We start from the raw sequence: 20,419 nt of genomic DNA, 5'->3' as shown, positions 1-20,419 counted from the left end.
TATACCGAATGCAGTTTGAAAAATTTATCGCTTTTCCAATTCCAATAATAGTTGTGAGCTGTTCAATCTTGATTGAGGCTGGAATCTTAATAATTGACTCATGACTCGAATTAATTTTTGTAAGAGACCCTTGTTGTGATCGAGATGATCTTGATAATTGGTGAGAATTTTCTTTTTCAATTCTTGCATACTATTGTTGTTGTGTGTTTAAAAACAATTTCGTTTTGTTAAAAATTAGTAATTATTAAATCACAAACAAAAGTGTTAAAGAATCATTTGATTTGTAAAAATTGGTAAATGTTAAATCACAAAAAGAATGGTGAAAGAAAAAACATACCAATTCTCTTCGGAATGAATTAAGAGTGAACAAATCGAAAGAGAAGTATCGAGTGACAATAATTGGAACAAGGTCACACCCAATGAATACATGTCTGTTGCAAAGCCATAGGGTTGATTCAGTAAAATCTCGACTGAAATGTAACATAATGAACCAGCATAGGTTTGTCGAGTGGTGTGAGCATTTTCTTTTGCAATTCCAAAATCTCCCAATACAATTTCAATATTCTTTTGTTCCTTATTGTAATATCTGACAAAAATATTCTGAGGTTTGATGTCTCGATGCATAATGTTATGAGAATGAATGTAATCAATGGCTGAAGCCATTTGTGTTAAAATTTTCCATACAATTTCTAATGGAATTGGTTCTGACTTTTGACGTTGTGTGTTAATGAGTTGCATGACGTCTCCAAATGTGTACAATTCCATTACAATGCAAAATATAGAAGAGTATTGAGTATCGATTTGGAAAGTGTCAATAATTTTGACAATATTCTGATGCTGCAACTGCTGTACCAGCAATGCTTCATGTTCTGCATCTTGAATTTGTTTTTGAACACTTCCTTTTGGGCAGTTCACCATTTTAATGGCAACATTTTTGGAAGAGTGTTCATTAATGGCGTCACCAACATCGTTCAATACTTCTGCTTCAAAAACCACTCCAAATCCACCCTCGTCAATCGTTCTCACAATTTTATACTTTTCCTGAAAGACCATTCCCAAATATTGTTCATATTTCACGTTTCGAGCTTGTCCATGATTTTGAGCAGGTGCATCATTGGCTCTCACTCGTTTCAATTTAATTAAATTTAACTCCTCTTCATGAAGTTGCATGTCTTTCAAGTCAATAACGTCTACGAGTTCCTTAAAATCTGGGTCATAAAATTGTAATTCGTATTGACCACGAATTCCACATCGAATTTTTGCCTTCCTCACAAAATCTTCGACACTTTCGTTTTGATTGACCACCATTTTAAATCTTTTTCTGTACAAATTCAACATGTTATCTACATATTCGACTTCAAATTTGTAGCAATCGTATTGTGTGGATTTGTTTAAAATCTTTCGAGCCCATTGCATCATTTCAGAATTTTCAGTCGATTCTGATAACTCGGCAACATCCATTCCATTTTTAGTGATTGAAATATCAGCTCCCATTTCAACCAAAGCAAGTGCCATTTTCATTTGATTGGTCTCTACAGCAAATGTTAAAGGAGTTCCATTTAAAATTAAATTTCCTAGAGAGGTTTTGCTTTTTGGTGTGTTTGCTTTTGATTGAATGATATTTGTTGCTTTTTCACTTCGATCAGTATACATGGAAGAAAGCTTGAAATTGAGAAGTTGAGGGAATTTTTCAATCAGTAATTGAATACATTGAGTTTTGCGTTTTCTCAAGCAATATAATAATAATGAAGGATTCGAATAATATGCTTCTGGATATCTGAAATCAGGAAGCTCATTTCGTAGCACTAAATGAGGTTCTTTTTCAATTAATAATTTAAGAGCGTCGTAACGATCGTGATCAATTGCAATAAAACATGCTTTGGCAAGAACAAGAATATTATGCTCCTTATCTTGTGTTAACATGTGACGGAGAAGAATTTCAGTGCTTTCCACATGTGGGTGATGAACAATGCTGAAATCAATGGGTCTGTACTTGCCCTCGTATTCATGGAGAATTTGTGGGTTCAATGTGACCAATAAATCCACAGCTTGAATGTTATTTTCACGTATGGTATGCATCAAGAGTGAGATATTAAATGGAAAATCTTCAAGTTTCGAAGGCCTTTCATGTAGCAAGTATTCGATTCGAATGTGATGACAATATTTGGTAATTTCTTGATTTCTACATGGAAGACTTGCAGTGCAAATATCATAGCCGTGTTTTGTGACCGCATTGATATTAGCTCCTTTTCCAACAATTTGTTTCAGCTCCTCGAATTGATTGAGAGAAATGGACATGAACATGGCTTGTTCTAAACTTAACTTTGATTCTGGGTGACCATTCAATAATAAATAATACTGATAATAGTCTTTGCATTTCATGCAGTATTTGGTGAGTAAGCATTCAATGTCCACCAAGTCGCTATTATCCAAACTTTCATACGCCTTTTTCAAAATGTCTTTGGCTTGTTTGATAAATTCGTTTGCGTTATAATAGGTGTTGGAGGCATTCTTTGTGAAAAAGTTTTCCAAATCAATACTGTATTCTTTGAATTTATGGCCAATTTCTGAAATCGTTTTCCATTCTCTTCGGTATTGAAATAATTGTGAAACATTTGTCAATGAAATGTCAAAAAAGTCGGCAAGAAGCATGAGTACGTTCACATTTGGATAAGTGACAGACACTGTTTTGATCATGTTTCTAATTAATACGAGAGGGTGAGACCCAACATTGGGTAATGTGTCGCTCTTACTTGAAGAAAAGGCTAAAAACAAGTAGGAAGCACAAATCCTCTTAAAAATCTCTCTTTCATGCTTGAATCTTGCTAATTTTGGAATGTCATAATTCAGAGAATCAGAAAGTTTGAAAAACCAACTGAAAAATCGGGAGTAAATAAATTGTTTCTCGTCTTGATATAAATTTGTTACTTTCATAGCTAACACCTCCTTTTTGATGGAAAAGAATGACAATAAATCTTCTTTGGCATGATGGAATCCAAGCTTCTCCAATTTCTTTTCTAAATTTTCAAATGTAATCAAGTTAAGAAAGTTATTAATGTAATCTTTGAGTTGTGCCAGTTGATGTCTCTTTTTTCGAACAATACTTGTCACTTTCAAATAAGTCAATACAGGATATCTTTCCCAAGCACATAGTACATTATTGACGCTTTTTGGAAAGAATATTTTGTGAGCTTCCTGAAAGAATTGCTTGGATACCAAACTCACATTAAGGAGATTTGTTGGAAATAAATACAAACAAATAGTTTTCACGATTTTGGATGGTAATACTTCTTTCAAGACTGGGAATCTTTGATTCAATATTGCCTGATTGATGGTTGCATAACTATTATCCGTTTGAATCAATGCATTCAAATCAATGTTGTGAAATTTGAAAAGCGTATATAAAGGAATCACCTTGTCCAATAAATCTACAATAATTCCATCCTCGCTTACTTCTTCATTATCATCTAAATCGAGAATTTGTTTCAAGGACCAAGAGGTCGACGTATTGATCCTTTTCACTTCTGCCAACTTTTCATAAAATTCTTTCGAGAATTCTTTAGCTAATTTTTTAGGTTTTGGAGGAGGTTGAGATGGTGAATATTTGGCATCCACGGCTGAAAATGGTTTTCCAGAGTTGGGTGACAATGGTGGAGGAGGTGGTACTGTGGAAGCTGTTGTGCTCGACCCATTTGCAGCTGAAATGGATTTGGTCACCGCATTCAGTTGTTTGAATACTGATTGCATCACAACGGCGGAATTTGTTGTTGACACGGGCGGTTTCTGAGGTTGTGATTCTTGCTGTGATATTCGAGAGAGTGAGGAAAATCGTTTACAGAGCTTGAACTTCTCAGTGAGAAATGACGACGATTCCAAACAGATGCTTGACGTAATAAACAAGTAATACAATGAAATTTTGTCAATTACTTCTGTGTCCATCGTTCTGTTTCTATAATCTCGTAACAAGTCATGATCAGCGTCAAACACTTGAATGATTCCTGCCAGTTTACGTTTTGGAGTAGTGTCTTTGGCCGTCACAGATACAATTTGTGAAAGTTGTGGAACAGGAGGCACTTTGGAATTTAAGCTCTTCCATCTGCGATGAGGCGTTGGAAGTTCTTCATCCATATCGAATGGAGGAATGTTCTTGTCTTTAACGATTCGCTTTTCAGGCAATTGTTTCACATCAAAAGGAAGATCGTTGGGTATAATGGACATTAAATATTCAATTTGCTGTTGTCTTTGCGTATTATTCACTGATTCATGTAATTTCACAATAATCTTGAATATAAATGTTGTGAAATTGGAATCTTTAAATCCAAATCTCTTTTTGGTAGCAGCAAAAAATTGTGGATAATTACGTTCCATGATGGAGTCAATCCAGGTAGATGCTCGTGTCCATTCGAATTGTTTGGAAAGAGCTGCCACTGCTTTCACTAAAATGTTGTACAATCGATTATGTTGTTTGTGAAAAATGTACGCTAAATAATCCGAGTATCGAATATTGTGAAAATGGAAGCCTGATTTTTCGTCATTCTTCTTGATGAAAAGTTTGATTTCTAGCAACTCATCGGTGATATAGCTGGATTTCTTCACTACAAACGTTGATGTGACGATTGAGTTAATTCCATAATTGAAAACAATTAAGGTTTGATCAATGATGGACATGAGTGTTTTCATGGGAAGCATAAATGGTTCAAACAGAGAAGGAGACACTTCGAAAATTCGATCGAAATACGGATCTGACACAATTTTTGATTCGTATTGATTTGTTTGTTCGAGTACTTCTTTAAGCTTCATGAAAGAATGTGAATTCAATAATGCATTCACAATTTTCAGTTCTAGAGGTTCTAATTCATCGTTTTTGATGAGATGGGAAATCGAGTCAAGTGTTTTTCTATTGACCATATCCAAAAACTTCAAAATTCTAATACTTGTAATTACGTTCAAATCAGGATATCTCAAAAATTCATAATCTGTGGAATTATTCTGAAGAAATAATTCTAAATTGCTCTCCGTGACAAAATTAATCTTGTTCACTACCTTTGTTAATCTCATGTAGAGATGATTCTTCTCGAATACACTCGAAATATTTTCATAGATTCGATCCAGATAATAAATGAAAGTTTCAATTTCCTTATTCTCGTCATGAATTAAATTTGCAACCGTTTTTCCTCGAGGAGATTCCACTATGGATTTGAAAATACATTTCCACAAGTAAACAATGATGTGAATAAATTTTTGAACTTCGTCATTTCGCGAGTAGTACCTTAAATAGTATTGGTCAATGATTTTAGATTTGAGGTAGGTGTGGTCCTCGACTGAATCGTTTCTTGAACTTGAAGAATTCGCTCTTCTGTTAAACAATGAAGTAGGCGAGGTTGAAAACATGAATGGCTTGTTACTAGCATTGGACGAAGCAAAGAATGTATGAGCCCTCACCCACAACTCAAATAATTCCTTCTTATTGAATTCGAGCATGGTGTTTAACTCATTAAGCATGCGTAGCGAGAAAAAATAATTATCAAATTCAGACTTGTACAAGGAATGTTTCTTCAGTTCAATGATATTCAAGTCACAGGTTTGAGAGGAAGGCAATTTTTGAGCTTTCACTTGTTGATTTTGATATAATAAATAAGCTTTGAAAAATCGTTGAATACTTTTTCGAATTTCTAAATTAGGATATTTGATATGTGTACTTCTAAAGAATTTTCTCAATGGAGACGTGTCACTTATTGTCACCATCGTATTACCACTTGTATGATCTTCCACATGATCTGTAAAACTTGAAATATTTTTCATGGTCACTCCCGTTGATTTTTCAACATGTTTCTGTTTTGTAAAACTTGACACCTGATCCACGGTTTGACGCAGAAACATGGCCAATCGACTCTGATTCGATTCCTTATTCCAACCAAAATCAATAGGAGTAATTTGAACGTTATCAATTCGACAAAATAATGGAATAGTGTCCTTATCGATTTGAAAAGGTTCAAGATGAATGGTTCTTGTAATGGTTTGTTTCTGAACGAGAGAGTTCAAATCATTGGAAACAATTCCTCGAAATTGATATTGATGATTGTTGGAGGAAAGTTGAATTTTCACAAATACAACATCCATCAATGGAGATTGTATTCTATAATACAGTGGAGGAAGATTGAAAGTGATTCATTGTATCGTGTTTAAAATAATATTTGAAATAAATTATCGTTGTATGATGAAGTCATGATGATTTTTTTGATTTGTTAAATATTTTAAAATAATTTCATGTGTTAGGACAACATGATATCGGAATGAATATTATTTAATATTATTATTGAACATGAACCAAAATGAAATTTCACGTACTTTAAATCACATTGACATGAAAATTGTGAAATGTCTTCTCCTTTGAAATGATAATGATATTGTTCTTGTGACGACACAAGAACGGTGAATTGAATGGAAGTGTTTTCCGAGAGTGTGAGCGTCTCGGTCTCGTTGATGATGATGCTCAAAGAGATGCCCTGAAAGGAGATGTGAAGTGTGTGCATTTTTTTGAGTTGAATTTCTTGTAAATGTCTTTTTGAACAGACATTTGACGTTCAAGTTCAAGTTACATTCTGTGATTTTCAATGTTTAATAGGTGTCGACTTGGTTGTTGATCCGTTGTGTTTAGGTCGGATGACAATAATTAGTCCTTCTTTTGTTTTGCTTCTCCAGTGATCTCTGCAGACACTTGGCTTTCTCGAGAATGTTTTCGAAAACCACAACAATAGAGACACAAAGTGACATAGGGAATAATCACCCACTTGAAAATAAAGTAATTGACAATCAAGACAGTCACTAATAAACATGCTGCCAATGATGCCAAGCTCACAATGAGTGTCTCGTTGGAGTTTTCTGATGCTGTTGGAAGCGGTGGAGAATTGGCCAAAGCATTCACATATTCTGCAATGGTCTTGACAGCTAGATTGGAATCAGGAACAAATCTATTGGAAATTATTCGAGTCGTCACAGTTTGAGAAACTAATTTTCCAGGAATGAAGAAATTGGCAAGATAGTTCTGAATAATTTCTTCAGTGGCTAATGTAGGTATTAAAATATTTCCAACATTCAAACTCTCAGTCAAGTAATGTGAAACTGTGTATCCTTCGATGGTCGATGGGATTAAGCTCAATAATTTTTCATGGGATAATGCTTCAATCGAGGATTGTAAATCTCCACTGGTGATTACAAATTTGATAGCTGGATTCTTCAAAATTCTGCTTCTCTCCTCAACCTTGAGATCTGAGAAGGTGAATGATGGATATTTAGATTCCAAGTTCTTTGTTACTTCGTTTCTGTTCACCACTACGATATAGTCATACTTCTTTGCCAGCTTTTCCAACACATTGAAGAATGTGAGAATTAATTTAAAACTATCTCTCAAATTCACTAGAAGTACATTCTTGTACTCGATGAGTTTCTCCAACTTCTTAACTTCTGACAAGCGTTTTTCTGGAAGAGCAATCCACTTGACTTGTTTTGTGTACAAGATTGGTGGAACGATTTTGGCATTGGAAGGAAGCATGATACTTTCGTCTTCAGTGACACCAGGAATGGATGTGTAAAAAACATGGCCACGCTTCACTACATCGAGAGGCTTAACAGTGTCGTGCACGCGTCCTGGTAAGTACTGATTTCTTGCATTATTCATCAGGTTATCCCTCAGCCAAAATGCTTCAAATTGCGCTTGTGAAAAATAGTTGGAAATAAAATTCAATGATTTTCCAACCCAACTTTGCTTGTTCATGTACAAGTAATAATTTGTGGAATTGGAAAAATCTGCACTTCCAATCAGATATTTCACTGAATTGGCCATAATTTTTTCCCATTGAGCAGTTGTTGGAGTATTTCTCTTTGTTAACTCGCCCAACAATTTCAAAAACAAAATTTGGTTGAAAGGATTAAATCGAGTTTGTAAAAACTTTCCACTCTGATAATACGTTGGTTGAATGAGTGACAATGAAGCCAGTGTTGGACACACAATAACTAACGGCTTTTCAAATCCAAATGCAAAATCCATAGCACCAATGGAATGACAATCTGTCACAACCACATCAGGCGAAACAATCTCCTCCTTCTCCAACTCTTCTTGTCCACATGTAAACATTGAATTGGTCAAATATGGATCCATCCATTCCCTCTTCATATATTCCGCATATTCAAAGAAAGTTTGTTTCTTCAATCCATGTTCCACAATACTCGTATAATAATTATCCTTCTTGATGCTTCCAGAAGAACCTGATACTCCTCCTGATGCTGCTCCACATTTTCTCACTCGGAATGTTTGAGAAGAGGAAACAGCAGATCCTTTTCTAGGTAAATATTGTTGAAAGGAATCCACGACATCATCATAGGGACTAAATAATGTAACATCCATCTGTTTGGATGAATTTCCATGGGCGGATGATGAAAACCCAATGAGTTCTTCAATCAAAGGCTTCATTTGATCATAAAAGAGAGGTTGAGTAAAGATCCATGCTCTCCTTAATGATGATTCGGAGGAAGAAGAGGCTTGAATCTGAAAAACAGCTGAAATCAGAATCAATCCAAGCAGAAGGAATAATTTGAGAGGATGAGAATGAAACATTTTTTTTTGATTTTCGGAATTTGTGGTCGCAGCAGACGAGTGTTTCGAATCATTGATCTTGTTGAAAGATGACATCGGAATGAGGGATCGATCTGACATGTTTTAATAATTGTTAGAAATAATATATTATTTAAATATTTAGAAAAATAATATTATATAATAATGGATCTCAATGTCCTAAATTGCAACGACACTACGATGTCATCGCATTTGCAACGGCCTTTTTTTAATCTCCATTATTGCGATAGCATTTAATGCGACCAAAAACGGTTGTTGTTGAAAATGTTACAAAAAAATAACAACATTCATCTCTTTGCTTCTCACACGAGTTTTAAAAATAATAATAATTTGAATGTCTCTGCGATGCAACGAATAAGAACACAACCACTGGATTCTAGAATTTGTCCTCTCACAGGCTCCGAGAAGATGGGGTGGTTGTCTGTGACAATATTCATTGCCATGATGATGACGACCCCAATGACATTTGGCATGTCCTTGACCCATCACGGACTGTCTCGATCACTCACGTCATCAAATTTCAAACGAACATCTCTCGTCGAAGAACCTAAATTCACACTCTCCACGAACCAATCCTTTTATCCCAATTTTTCCTTCGCTCCACAATTCGGAACGTTTCGAGTGAATATTCGATATGAAACCATTCCCTTTCTAAACAATGTTTCCTTTTCACTTTCCTATCTAACTGTTGAAAAATTTAATCAAGTCATGAATTTGAATTCTGGAATTTTCAAAGATTCAGATTTTGATGGCGATTTTGATTTATTTCACTTTGATCAAGTTTCGTTTGTTGGAAATTCATATCTTGCTGGATCGAGACTATCAATTCTTGAATTGAGATTTCCAGAAAATACATTATTGCAGCAATATCGATATGTATTGAGAAAAAGAACACCTTTGGATGTTGCCTATGATTTAACAGTTACGGAATTTAAATTAAGTACTGCGACTAGAATTTATGACAGATTTCTGTCAGGTGCTCAATTTGTGAACATTCCAGTTGGAATGACAGAAACGTTTTATTGTGATGCATGTGTTGCAACGTATTTAGATATTAATGATTTGGGATCAAAGGCATCATATTATTTGACAACCATTCCACTTTCGAATAATGTCACCATTAATGCAATTTTCACATTATCCAATGCCATGAATTCCAATTCAGTGAACGTGTGGAAAACATCAATGAGCGTTTCTATAACGAATTCAAAAGTGACCTATTATGTGACTTCTACCTTGAATGCCATTTCAGATTTATACATTCAAGTGACAGCTGTCAATTGTACAGACATCAATGGCAATTATTTACCGCAAAACACATGCCCATTTTCCTTCTCAGTCAAACCTAACAATCGACGTGCTTTCGTATCAGGTATTGATGCTGCCATCGTGGTCACAGCCGTCGTCCTTAGCTCTGTAATCTTCCTCGCGCTCATTATTTCCTCCATTTACTTTTTTTACAGATATCGAATGAGCAAACGTTTCGATCTCCATGAAGATCGAAATGGCAATTTCAGAGACATGTCTTCCTTCGCTCATTTGGCGCATCGATCGAGCGGTGGAGTTAATACCTATGATGAAAGCCGACAACCACACAAATCCAATGATCCTTTCGTTCGATTAGATAAATTACATGGCTATTCATTGGATTCAAGTACTCATTACATCATGGATGCTAATGTGAATTCCAATGCAAGAAATGTTTCTAATAATTTACAAAATGGAATTCCAATTCAAGAAGCATTACAATATGGAGTGGATGTGAGAAAACAAACCCCATTGACACCTCAAATGATGATACCTCAAGTGGGACATATTTTGACCGATTCCATGATTCCTCATTTGGATCAACCAGTGTTACAAGAGGTGGAAATGCAAGAACTGTCAAATGTCACACAGAATCCACTCTTGTTTCATCCATCCATACAAATGAAACCATCAGAACAAGAACCATTTCCATCGATGAATGATTACATCACATCTGGAAATGAATACTTCTCATCACAAACTGATTCAATCGTTGTCGATCCACAATCATCAATGACTGTAAATCAAGAAACGATCCAAAACAAGAACGAACATCAATCATTGGAACATGATCCGTCTGATGTAGCTGCTGCTGAACATTCCAATCCTCCATCTACTTCAACTGCAATTTCTTCATTTCATGAAAATTCATCAATTCTCAATAATTAGAAAATACAATTTTTCACACACAACCAATACGTTTATTACAAGTGATTGAAAATTTCACACACCTCATTGCTAGAGAAAACAAGTAATTCGAGAACAAGAGAACCATCAGTGTGTGAAACATCTTCTCAACAAATACTACTTTAGAATTTTACATGTAGCATCTTCTTGGAAGTTTACATCTTCGACACATACATCCATATGGATAGGAACATCCACGGAATCTTCTGTAAAAGTAACGTCTGTTTCTATAGTAACATCCCCAATATTGAGCACATCGAATGGTACAACTGTAGACTCCATATTGTGAAGAGTATTGCTGACGTTGAGCCATGACTCCCATGTGGTTGTTGGGAGAATGGAAATGGATACAACAGAGCAACACCAGAAGGGCTAAGAGCACAAGAAGAAGGCAATATTTGGTTTTCATTGGAGTTGTTGTAAGATATTGTTACGAGAGGACTAATTGCTCGATGGAAGGTTTTTTTGGTAAATTGTGGATCGAGTGGAGAGTGTGTGCGAGATGGAATGAAATGGTTCTCTCAAATTTCAATGATGAAATATGGAGATGCTTCTGGAAAGGCCAGAGCCTGTGCTGTTGAAGGGAAATAAAATTGGGAAATGGGCATAAATGGTTAAAATACAATTTCACTGAAAATCGATTTGGATGTATCTCATTGTTTAACTCGATTAAAATGGTTGTGTATTTCAATGAAAATTTGGAAAATTACTTGTTTTGGAAAATTCAATTGTGGCTAGGTTGTGAAACGAATAATCATGACTCGTTTATTTTGGTGAGATTCCAATGTAACAAATTCAATGAATCATTGTAAAAAGGTGATCAATCTCTTATTAATAAATAAAAAATTAAAATTCATTAAGGCTTATTTTTCACACAGTTCAAAATTTCATCCTCTGACAATTTGTCACCATGTGGTTGTTGTTGTTGTTGCTTCGAACGCTCCAAACAAAGCCTTAAAAGCTCATGAGCTGTATACGAAGCATACAATGCTTGCTGTGAAGAAAGGGATTGATGATTGGAAAGTAAATATTGGAAAACTTGACGTACATTGTCCACAAAATGTGTTTGTTCATGCGCATCTCGAAATGAAATCAAAAGTGGTTCACTTAAATTTTTTGGAACAAAGAATGCATGTTGTAGAATGGTTGCAATCGATGGCCTCTTGTTGGGATCTTTCACTAGAATGGTTTTGAGAAGAGAAATGGCTTGTTGATATTCCTCTGCAACAGCAGGAAATGAAATTTCAGAATTTTCATCCGTAATGAGAGAAATCTTTTTGATATGATCCTGAACGTCAGAATAGGGTGTTTTGTGATAAATGGTTTGATAGAGCATAATTCCTAAACTCCAAATATCTCCAGGTGGTCCAAATTTGTATTTTGTTGAGCCGTCATTCACGACATGATTTTTGAAACTTTCTGGAGGAAGAAAATTGAGTGTTCCAACAATGGTATTTCGTGAAATGTTTTGAGTATTTTCATGTTCAGGTACTTTGGCAATTCCAAAATCAATAAGTTTTAACTTTCCATTCACTAATAGAAAATTAGATGGCTTAATATCGGTGTGAACAATCTTCTTGGAGTGAATGAAAGCCACAGCTTCAAGCATTTGTCTCCAATATTGTTTCAATTCGTCAATAGTGAAGGGATTATCCTTATTGTGCTTTTTTAAAATTGTGTTAAAGTCGTGACTGCCTAATTCCATCACGAGTAGAATTTCATCTCGACTTCGATGAGGTCTGTGTTCATAGTCAATTAATCGAATGATGTTATTGTTGACGTCGTCGTCTCTGAGAGATTCCAATAATTTGGCTTCATCGAGAAAGCCCTTGACAATGCTGGCGTCATCAGTCTTGTCAATTTTAATGTGCTTAATGGCAACTTCTTCATTCTTTTCCAAGTCAATGCACTTGTAGACAGAACAGCTTCCTCCAACTCCAATTTTACGCATCACTCCGTATTCTCGATTGTTGATTTTCACAACGATGGTAAATTTTCGTTTTTTAGAATCACTTCCTTCACTGGAAGGAGTGGAACTACTTGTTGGTGTCGTCGTTGTTGAGGATACTTGTTTGGATGAAGGAGTTGCAAAATTATTGGTAGAAGTTGGCATTTTGTTAGCAAGAATTTCTTCACGTGACCTCTTGAGTGGTGCTGACATTTCCATCGACGAGTTGGTTGTCGTTGTCGACTGAGAACTCGTATTGTAAGGCATGGTTGACACATTAGACACTCCATTCTGTTGCATGCTGCCAATCGTTAATGGAGGAGGAGGACTAAGGAATGAAGGTGTTTGCTGCGTTTGTTGATACGTCGATTGTAAAGCTCCATTCGAGTTCGACACGGGTGTTGCATATGAAGCATTGTTGTTCATCAATGAATTGGATGAATTGGATGAATTCATTCCATTATTGACAGAACTTTCCACGCTGTTGTGTGATGATGGTTTTGTGAATAAATTGGTCCTAGAAGAAGGTGGTCTTGCTGCACTAATCAATTGCAAAGGTCGTTCTTGAGAGTTTAAACCTTGTTGTGAGGGTTGTTGTGAAAGAACATGTGGTTGAGGGGAAAGTCTTCGTGTTGCTCTCGAAAAGAGACCTTCTGTTGGTTGTGGAGGTGAAGATTTGTTTTGTAAAGTGGTCGAAGAGGTTGTTGAAGGAATGGATTTGGTGACAGTTGGCAGTTCAGGTGAAAACGATTTGAAATGATTTGAGGATGGAGGAGGAGTTGGTTTAAAACTTAAATGAAATTGAAAACTTCCCGAATCCAAAATCGAATTCTTCACTTGCAACAAGACTAGTGATTTTTCAAACTTTTTCAAACCTTGTTGAATTTTCGAAAGACTCTTAAACATACGATCCTGATGATCATCATTCACAAACCATTCATATTGAGCATATAAAAAGTAATACGTTTCATCCTCCTTAATAGGATGACTACACGATGAAAAGTATTCAAATTGTTTCGAGAGATGATCTTGCATTTCATTCTCAATATGAGGCATGTTACAATTTAAAAGAGAAACTGCGAGAAGCATCCACATGAAATACAAATCCTTTTCAGTATTCGACATGATACTTGTCGTCGACAACTGATGGATCATTCCATCTTCAATGACATGAATACACACTCGAATGAATTGAACTTTTTGATCCAAATACATGGCATGAGGAGAACCATCTAATTTTGTATAAACATCGACCAGTTGAGAATAAATTTGAAGAGGAGAGATTTGTTTTAATTCTTCCAGAGTTGGAACGAAAATATAGGGTTTACTTTGTCGGAGATAGGATCCGAGGGTAGGCTTATTTGATGATGATGATTTTAATGATGATGATGATGTTGAGGAAGAAGAAGGAGGTTGGCTTTTTTTGGAAGAAGAGGATGAATAGGAAGAAGAAGGATGGAGGAGATTTTCCTTGTTGTTGGTGCCAGTGGTGTGATGATTGTTGGTGCCAGTAGTGGTCGTGGATGATGGGGTCGGAGTGGCCAACATTTTTTATGTTAAAAATTTGAAATTTATAACGGATTTTTTTGGCGGGAAGATAATTCTTGTGTGGACCTTTGAAAATCGATACTTGGTATTACTTTTCTTTGTTAATCTTGTTTTTTATTTTGTGGCATTTGACAGCGAAGTTGGGTTTTGAAAAGGAAACACCCTGAATTCATGAATGAGAGAGATACATCTCTTGTCTCAATGAAGTGATGTCTCAAAAAAACAACTTAATGTCTCTCATTTAACCGTTGATCATTGATTTTGACAGAAAAATGTCAGAACGACCCATCATCCTGATTGACCCAATGGTCAATGTTACTTCGATCGATTACTTTTTACCGTCTTATCTCAATGCCATCTCGCTAGCCAACAGTCTCTTCTTTTTAACTTGTTATTTCATCTTTTTTTCTTGTTTTGGAATCATGCTATTCATCATTACAAAAAAACGAAAAATATCACTCAAGAAAAATCCCAAAATTTTATTCATTCTTGTGGCCATCTTTGTTTCGATTCAATGTGCCACTTTATTTGTTAGAATTGTTTTTGATTCGTGGAGTATGGACGCGAGAGCTCTCAAAGAAAAAGATTCTCAACAATTGTTCTCAAAAGGATATTTCTTTTCGTTGAAAGCAGTTGGAGCTTTGACTACGTTATTGTCGACCATTAACTATGTTTTTGTGTTTGTCATTTTGTTTCATGTTCAAATGGTGTTGTAAGTTTTAGCTGGAATTCTGAATGTTGTAAAATTTTGTAAAAACTTGGAAATAGTTGGACATCAGCTCAACAATTAGGAGCTCTGTCAACCACTCTCTATGAACGGATTAAGAAGGTTACGAGCGCTCTGTTTGGCGTTTTTGCCTTCTTCTCTTTGATGGCAGTTTTGACAGCGACTATCGCTCAACTATTGAATGACACAACCGTAATTTCTTCATCAACCATGGCCATCATACTCTATTCATGTTTTGCAGTATTATGCAGTGCCTTTCTCTTTGACATCATTCTTACCTTAATGAGCGGATTTTTCATTCTGAAAGGAATTCACAAAAATTCATCCTACTTCAAATCTTTCAAACTCCTTTGCTCCTGTAAACAAAGTAATCCCTTCCTCGTCACTTTCGGCTTAATGATTGGATTAATTTTGTGCGTGTGTGGTCAATTATTGGCAACTGCCTTAGTATCGGCCGCAGGTTCGAGTCGAGGAAGTGGCCTTAAAATTTTGTTAATCTTTGCAACGTTGAGCTTGTTGTTGTTCCATCCCATGTTTGTTCAGACGGAGAGGGCTCTTTCTCAAGTTCAACATTATAACTATCCACCCTCAATATCCTCAATTCAGGATTCCATTGAAAAAAAGGAAGGAACGAATTCAACGTGCTTGTCCATCTCACCTTCGGTATCCTCTCCAACTCCTATTTTGAACGAATTACAAGTTTAAGAATCGATATTATTCAATTTATTCATGCTTGTTCCCATGAACACTTGTCGATGGAAGGACATTTTGAATCCAATACAAAGTCATTCTCAGAAACCACTGCACGTTGTTCTGAAAAAACTGCATTCATGTATTCTTTTCGATTGGCATTATCAGAAATCTCATCGGCTTCAACGATCCAACAATTTCCTGGATGACCATTCACTCTAGAAGTGACAAATCTTGTATTGACAAATTGTTGAGAATTATAGACTTGATCCGTAAAGAGCATAATGGGATATAGACCAATGTTGGAGGTTTTCACAGTGCTTCCTTGAGCACAGGTTTTCTTGAAAGGAGTGCCTCCAGTATTTCGTTCTTTTCTGCATGAACACAAAGTAGAATTCCATCTATAGATGTATTTCATGGATAAATCCGAGGACAAGAAACTCAATATCGAATACGATGGTTGTGGATATTCATTGAAATAAACTTGAAGATAATCCTCTCGAATTCTATGTTGAAGAGAGTCCACGTAAGTGTGATGCACAGTCAATGTTGTGAAATTGGCTTTTAAAGCATTGGAAGATGTGGCAGTTTGTGTTCGAACGTGATGAGAATATTGAGGAGGAAGACAACATTGATGTTGACCAGTGACAGTAAGTACTTGCAACGAGAGCAAACTCAAGACGAGAAGGAGGCAGCAGGTCCAAGTGGTTGTTGAAATCATTTTTTTCGTTCCAGTTCTATCCTCAACTTTGTCTCACTATCACGAAACACAAGCTCTTCGTTTATCACGGTCACCCGACTCCTCAACACAACTTCCTTTTCAAGCATTTAAAGAAACCCGTAAAGAAAAGGCCCAAGTCAACTTGAATTTGGATCAAAAAAAAATACTCTGGAACAATAGAACTACCCTTTCACACACCATGAGACCTCTTCCTTCTGTCATTGCGTTTCTTCTTTTCACATCCTCTCTCTTGATTTTCTTCTTTGTGCAATTCTCAGTGCAGGATTACACTCTTTGTTGTTATCCGTTTGAATATTCCCACAAACGATACTGCCCTCAAGTCGATTCTCAAATATACTATAAAAGCAATTATTCTGAAGTATATACCATGTTTGCACAGAGAGATGTGACTCATCAACGAGCTCGGTATGATGTCTATGATTATTTCAAAAATGGACAACAAAGAGATTCTTACACAACTGTCGTGTTTAGAAGTCAAGTCGACAAAATGGCCTACGTCTTTACCAATACTTCAAGTAGTTGCACTTGCTACAAGTTCAATCCTACGGGACCTGTCGTTTCGGAGCATTGTGTAGAGGTCTATGATGACTCGGTGGTCAATAAGACTCAACTGGGTGGAATTCCAATGACTCGTGTAATGAACAATGACAAGTATGTTGAGAGCAATCTCTTGGAGGAATATCATGTCTATGCAACAGATACTGGACTGGGTGACCATACGTGTTGGGTCTTTTTGGAAACATTTTTCATAACATCAACCAGTTCAGACGATACAACTCGATTCAGTGCCATCCAGAGTTATTATGATCAATCTCCAAAGGTGGATCCTAATGCATTTGGAGTGGATGTGAAATGTCCTCCACCAGAAAAATGTGACTTAATTCAGGAAAATTCTGCAGTGTTGTTGGAATTGAAGAAATTGGAGCATGGTCATGTATATAGAGAAAGAAGCAGGAAGAGAAATTAAAGTTGTGATGTTTTGGTCGTGCAATAAATCCACACATTTGCTTTCCATTCTTTGTCGACTAGTGTTCATATCTTTTGAAAGTCACTTCTGAATATCCTTTAATTTCTTGGTCGATTTAATTTGCAGATTTCAGTCCATTCGTGACGAGAAATTTCATAAGGTTTGGTCATTTCCATAAACTTTTCGAGTGGAATTAAACCAGTCTTTGAATCTTGAACAAATTGTTCCTGTTGCTCTGGTTTCAAAAACAGTGTCTGGTTGTTGTACACAATTTTCACAAACTGTTTTGAAGGATTTTTCTTGGTAGCATAGAGTTCAAAAGCTAATGTGGCTGCAAAAGCTGGCCACTCATCATTGTACATATTCAAGGCAAGTAATAGTGGCATAATGGTGGTATCATGCGCAAGGTAAACTTCCATTTTTCTTTGATCCAACTCTTTTTGTAAATGCTTGTTGCCACTCTTTTTCATACTTGTCACCAAATGCCTCAAAAGCATGCCGACATTCATTTTAAGAACGTCATCTTGTGCCGAAAATAAAAAAGATCCGCTTTTTCCAACATGTTGTGAAACATACTCCACATCTTGAAGAGTAATGCCTTTTGGTAACTCGTGACCATGAAAAAGCATACCAAGGAAGGCATTGTTGATGGATTCCCATTGTTGCAAATCTTTTGCATTATTCACACGTTTTGCTTCAAGTAAACCCTTGTCATGAATTTCTGATGTTTGTGATTGGGCAGGTTGTGGCTGAGCAGAATTAGCTTCCAACAAATCAAGTAATTTATCCTTAATTTCAAGGAGTCTTGGATCCTTTTCAGTCTCCTCTCCCAACGTTTTAAGTCGTTTCGAAATAATGGACCCTAACTTGGCACAAACTTTAAAGTGGCCATACAATGTCTCTCTAGATTCTTCAAACATGTGTATGGTTGGGTATTCTTTCGCATTCTCTCCTAACAGGCCCAATAATAAATACATGGCAGAGTATTCTGTTCTTCTACTTCTAATATCACTCGATCTAACATACATTAATTTAACAATTTCATCAACTGATAAATTTCCAAACAATTTTTCCAAATACTGATCTCTCAAAGATTTTCCAACTTCAACCATTTGCAAAGAACCTTTTGCTGTGAGCTGACCTTTCATGCAATTTCCATACAATTCTAATCCATCGTCTGTTTCCATAACAGCCTTGAAATGTGCATGATTATCGCCAATCAAAACCACTTTGGAGTCATACGGTAAACATTCCCATGGCTTACTGTCAATAAAACTCGGAATAGCATTGATAGGTGTTCTTGCTCCGTGGCGATTAATAATTTGAACTTTAATCAATTCCAATTCATCCTCCGATTGAATATCTCCAAAATAGAATTGATACAAATCTTCGGCTTGCAATGGACTGCTTCCAATCCAATTCTTGAAATGATCATCTTGGTTTGAAGACCCATCAAGCTTCGTTGATTGATCTTGATCATGATGAAAAATTCCATACAAGCCTGTTGCTAAAGCGAGAGTACTCCCAATCATGAATACTCGTTTTCCATGATGGATTTTCTGACTCGTGTTGAGAAATGAAGAGGATGAAAAAATCTTCGTTTTAAATACTTTTCCGAATAGTGATGATGTAAAGGACATTTTTTTTGAGGAACTTGCCTCAAAAACAATGTTTAAATGTGCAATTTTCCAGAATTCTGAAGGTTCATCAAAGGTCCTGCAGTTTTAGCTAATAAAAAGATGACTTAAATGTTGTATTTACAGTTCACATTTTATTACAACAGCAACAATGATTTATCTCTTGGTTGCTGCATTTCTTTGACAAGCTTTAAACACTTGTTCTGTGGAAGGTTTGGCAGCAATGGTCGATCCATAACTAAATGTTGTGGCATCTGTGTTACCGACACGAGCACAGCTTGAGGTAGCAGTGGTAAACAAATGGGTAGGCACGGTAGACATGGAATTACATTTCATAAGGTCGCTGGTTCGATTCGACGTGAATCCAAAAGTTTGCACTTGTTGAACCTTTGCATTTTCTGTCAATTTGTTCATTTGTTCCAACAATTCGTCTTGTTTCATGGTTTTCACTCGTTCAACACCTAATTCTTTAATCTTCTCGGCAATGAGTTGATCCATTTCATCATCTTCAATACATCCATTAATAATCAAATTTGGAATTTTGTTGGCATTGGTCAATAACAGACATTTTCCGTTGGTTTTCGTAGCCAAATAGTCCATAAATAAGATCAATTGTTGATCCTTTTGTGATCGTTCACATACGAGTGTGTAAAAAACACAACCCTTTTCCATGACGTAATCGGCGAGTTTGATCCAATCAATGACTTGATTGTTTTCATCTTTACATCCTTCTGGATAACTGTCACCGCTCGCTCCCATTCCATGAGGTGGAGCATCTGCAATCCAAATGACAATTTTCTTTCCGTTTTTGTTGAATGGCATTTCTGAAACAACTTTCAAAGCACTGGCCAAAGCTTCAGGATAGTCACCACCTCCTGTGGCACTCATTTCCTGAATGTATGATTTGGCAACTGAAACGTCACGAGTGAATGGATATTCCTTGACAGCATGGTCATCCGAATGATCTCGATAACTCACTGCTGAAAATCTCAAATCGGATTTGAAATGATCGTGGAGTGATGAAATGATGGTTTGAATGGTGTCTTTGGCGACATTGATTTCACCAGACATGGATCCAGTATTGTCACACACAAAAACGAGATCGACAATCTTTTCACTGAAATCGACCAATTCTTGTTCTTGAGGAGTCAATGCGGGATGTTGTGCTTTCAAGATTGCTCCTCGTGTGATTGTAGGAGTCATTTGAGGAAGGGAAGGAAATGAAAATGTAAAGGAAGAGCTAGTTGTGGATGGTACTCTCGACATGGCTATTGTTGTTGAAATTGTGTTGATCTGTTTTTTTTTTGTTGTTTT

General features: G+C 36.2%; 9 protein-coding genes across 9 annotated transcripts; 3 read left to right on the top strand and 6 right to left on the bottom strand.

The window, feature by feature from the left end:
• Positions 1 to 24: 24 nt before the first annotated feature.
• On the bottom strand, positions 25 to 6,533 carry C9374_000027 (uncharacterized protein; the record flags this gene model as incomplete). Its single annotated transcript, XM_044692145.1, has 3 exons — positions 25 to 190; positions 338 to 6,136; positions 6,349 to 6,533. The coding sequence occupies 3 exons, from the start codon at positions 6,531 to 6,533 to the stop codon at positions 25 to 27; spliced, it is 6,150 nt and encodes a 2,049-aa protein (XP_044552580.1).
• Positions 6,534 to 6,673: 140 nt separating this feature from the next.
• C9374_000026 (uncharacterized protein) lies at positions 6,674 to 8,614 on the bottom strand (the record flags this gene model as incomplete). Its single annotated transcript, XM_044692034.1, has 1 exon — positions 6,674 to 8,614. One exon carries the CDS (start codon positions 8,612 to 8,614, stop codon positions 6,674 to 6,676), a length of 1,941 nt encoding a protein of 646 aa, XP_044552579.1.
• A 477-nt stretch (positions 8,615 to 9,091) lies between these two features.
• Positions 9,092 to 10,828, top strand: C9374_000025 (uncharacterized protein; the record flags this gene model as incomplete). Its single annotated transcript, XM_044691924.1, has 1 exon — positions 9,092 to 10,828. One exon carries the CDS (start codon positions 9,092 to 9,094, stop codon positions 10,826 to 10,828), a length of 1,737 nt encoding a protein of 578 aa, XP_044552578.1.
• An 874-nt stretch (positions 10,829 to 11,702) lies between these two features.
• Positions 11,703 to 14,342, bottom strand: C9374_000024 (uncharacterized protein; the record flags this gene model as incomplete). The annotated part of the gene is made up of 1 exon (XM_044691813.1): positions 11,703 to 14,342. One exon carries the CDS (start codon positions 14,340 to 14,342, stop codon positions 11,703 to 11,705), a length of 2,640 nt encoding a protein of 879 aa, XP_044552577.1.
• Positions 14,343 to 14,614: 272 nt separating this feature from the next.
• On the top strand, positions 14,615 to 15,774 carry C9374_000023 (uncharacterized protein; the record flags this gene model as incomplete). Its single annotated transcript, XM_044691702.1, has 2 exons — positions 14,615 to 15,054; positions 15,111 to 15,774. 2 exons carry the CDS (start codon positions 14,615 to 14,617, stop codon positions 15,772 to 15,774), a joined length of 1,104 nt encoding a protein of 367 aa, XP_044552576.1.
• Positions 15,775 to 15,796: 22 nt separating this feature from the next.
• On the bottom strand, positions 15,797 to 16,480 carry C9374_000022 (uncharacterized protein; the record flags this gene model as incomplete). Its single annotated transcript, XM_044691591.1, has 1 exon — positions 15,797 to 16,480. One exon carries the CDS (start codon positions 16,478 to 16,480, stop codon positions 15,797 to 15,799), a length of 684 nt encoding a protein of 227 aa, XP_044552575.1.
• A 199-nt stretch (positions 16,481 to 16,679) lies between these two features.
• Positions 16,680 to 17,468, top strand: C9374_000021 (uncharacterized protein; the record flags this gene model as incomplete). Its single annotated transcript, XM_044691480.1, has 1 exon — positions 16,680 to 17,468. The coding sequence occupies one exon, from the start codon at positions 16,680 to 16,682 to the stop codon at positions 17,466 to 17,468; it is 789 nt and encodes a 262-aa protein (XP_044552574.1).
• A 98-nt stretch (positions 17,469 to 17,566) lies between these two features.
• C9374_000020 (uncharacterized protein) lies at positions 17,567 to 19,108 on the bottom strand (the record flags this gene model as incomplete). Its single annotated transcript, XM_044691369.1, has 1 exon — positions 17,567 to 19,108. The coding sequence occupies one exon, from the start codon at positions 19,106 to 19,108 to the stop codon at positions 17,567 to 17,569; it is 1,542 nt and encodes a 513-aa protein (XP_044552573.1).
• A 153-nt stretch (positions 19,109 to 19,261) lies between these two features.
• Positions 19,262 to 20,371, bottom strand: C9374_000019 (uncharacterized protein; the record flags this gene model as incomplete). Its single annotated transcript, XM_044691257.1, has 1 exon — positions 19,262 to 20,371. The coding sequence occupies one exon, from the start codon at positions 20,369 to 20,371 to the stop codon at positions 19,262 to 19,264; it is 1,110 nt and encodes a 369-aa protein (XP_044552572.1).
• Positions 20,372 to 20,419: the final 48 nt, after the last annotated feature.

This window comes from Naegleria lovaniensis (assembly GCF_003324165.1).
Source record: "Naegleria lovaniensis strain ATCC 30569 chromosome Unknown tig009, whole genome shotgun sequence".
Lineage (NCBI taxonomy): Eukaryota > Heterolobosea > Eutetramitea > Acrasida > Naegleriidae > Naegleria > Naegleria lovaniensis.
Note: the sequence above shows the minus strand (reverse complement) of the source record. Positions and strands in the feature narration are given on the sequence as shown.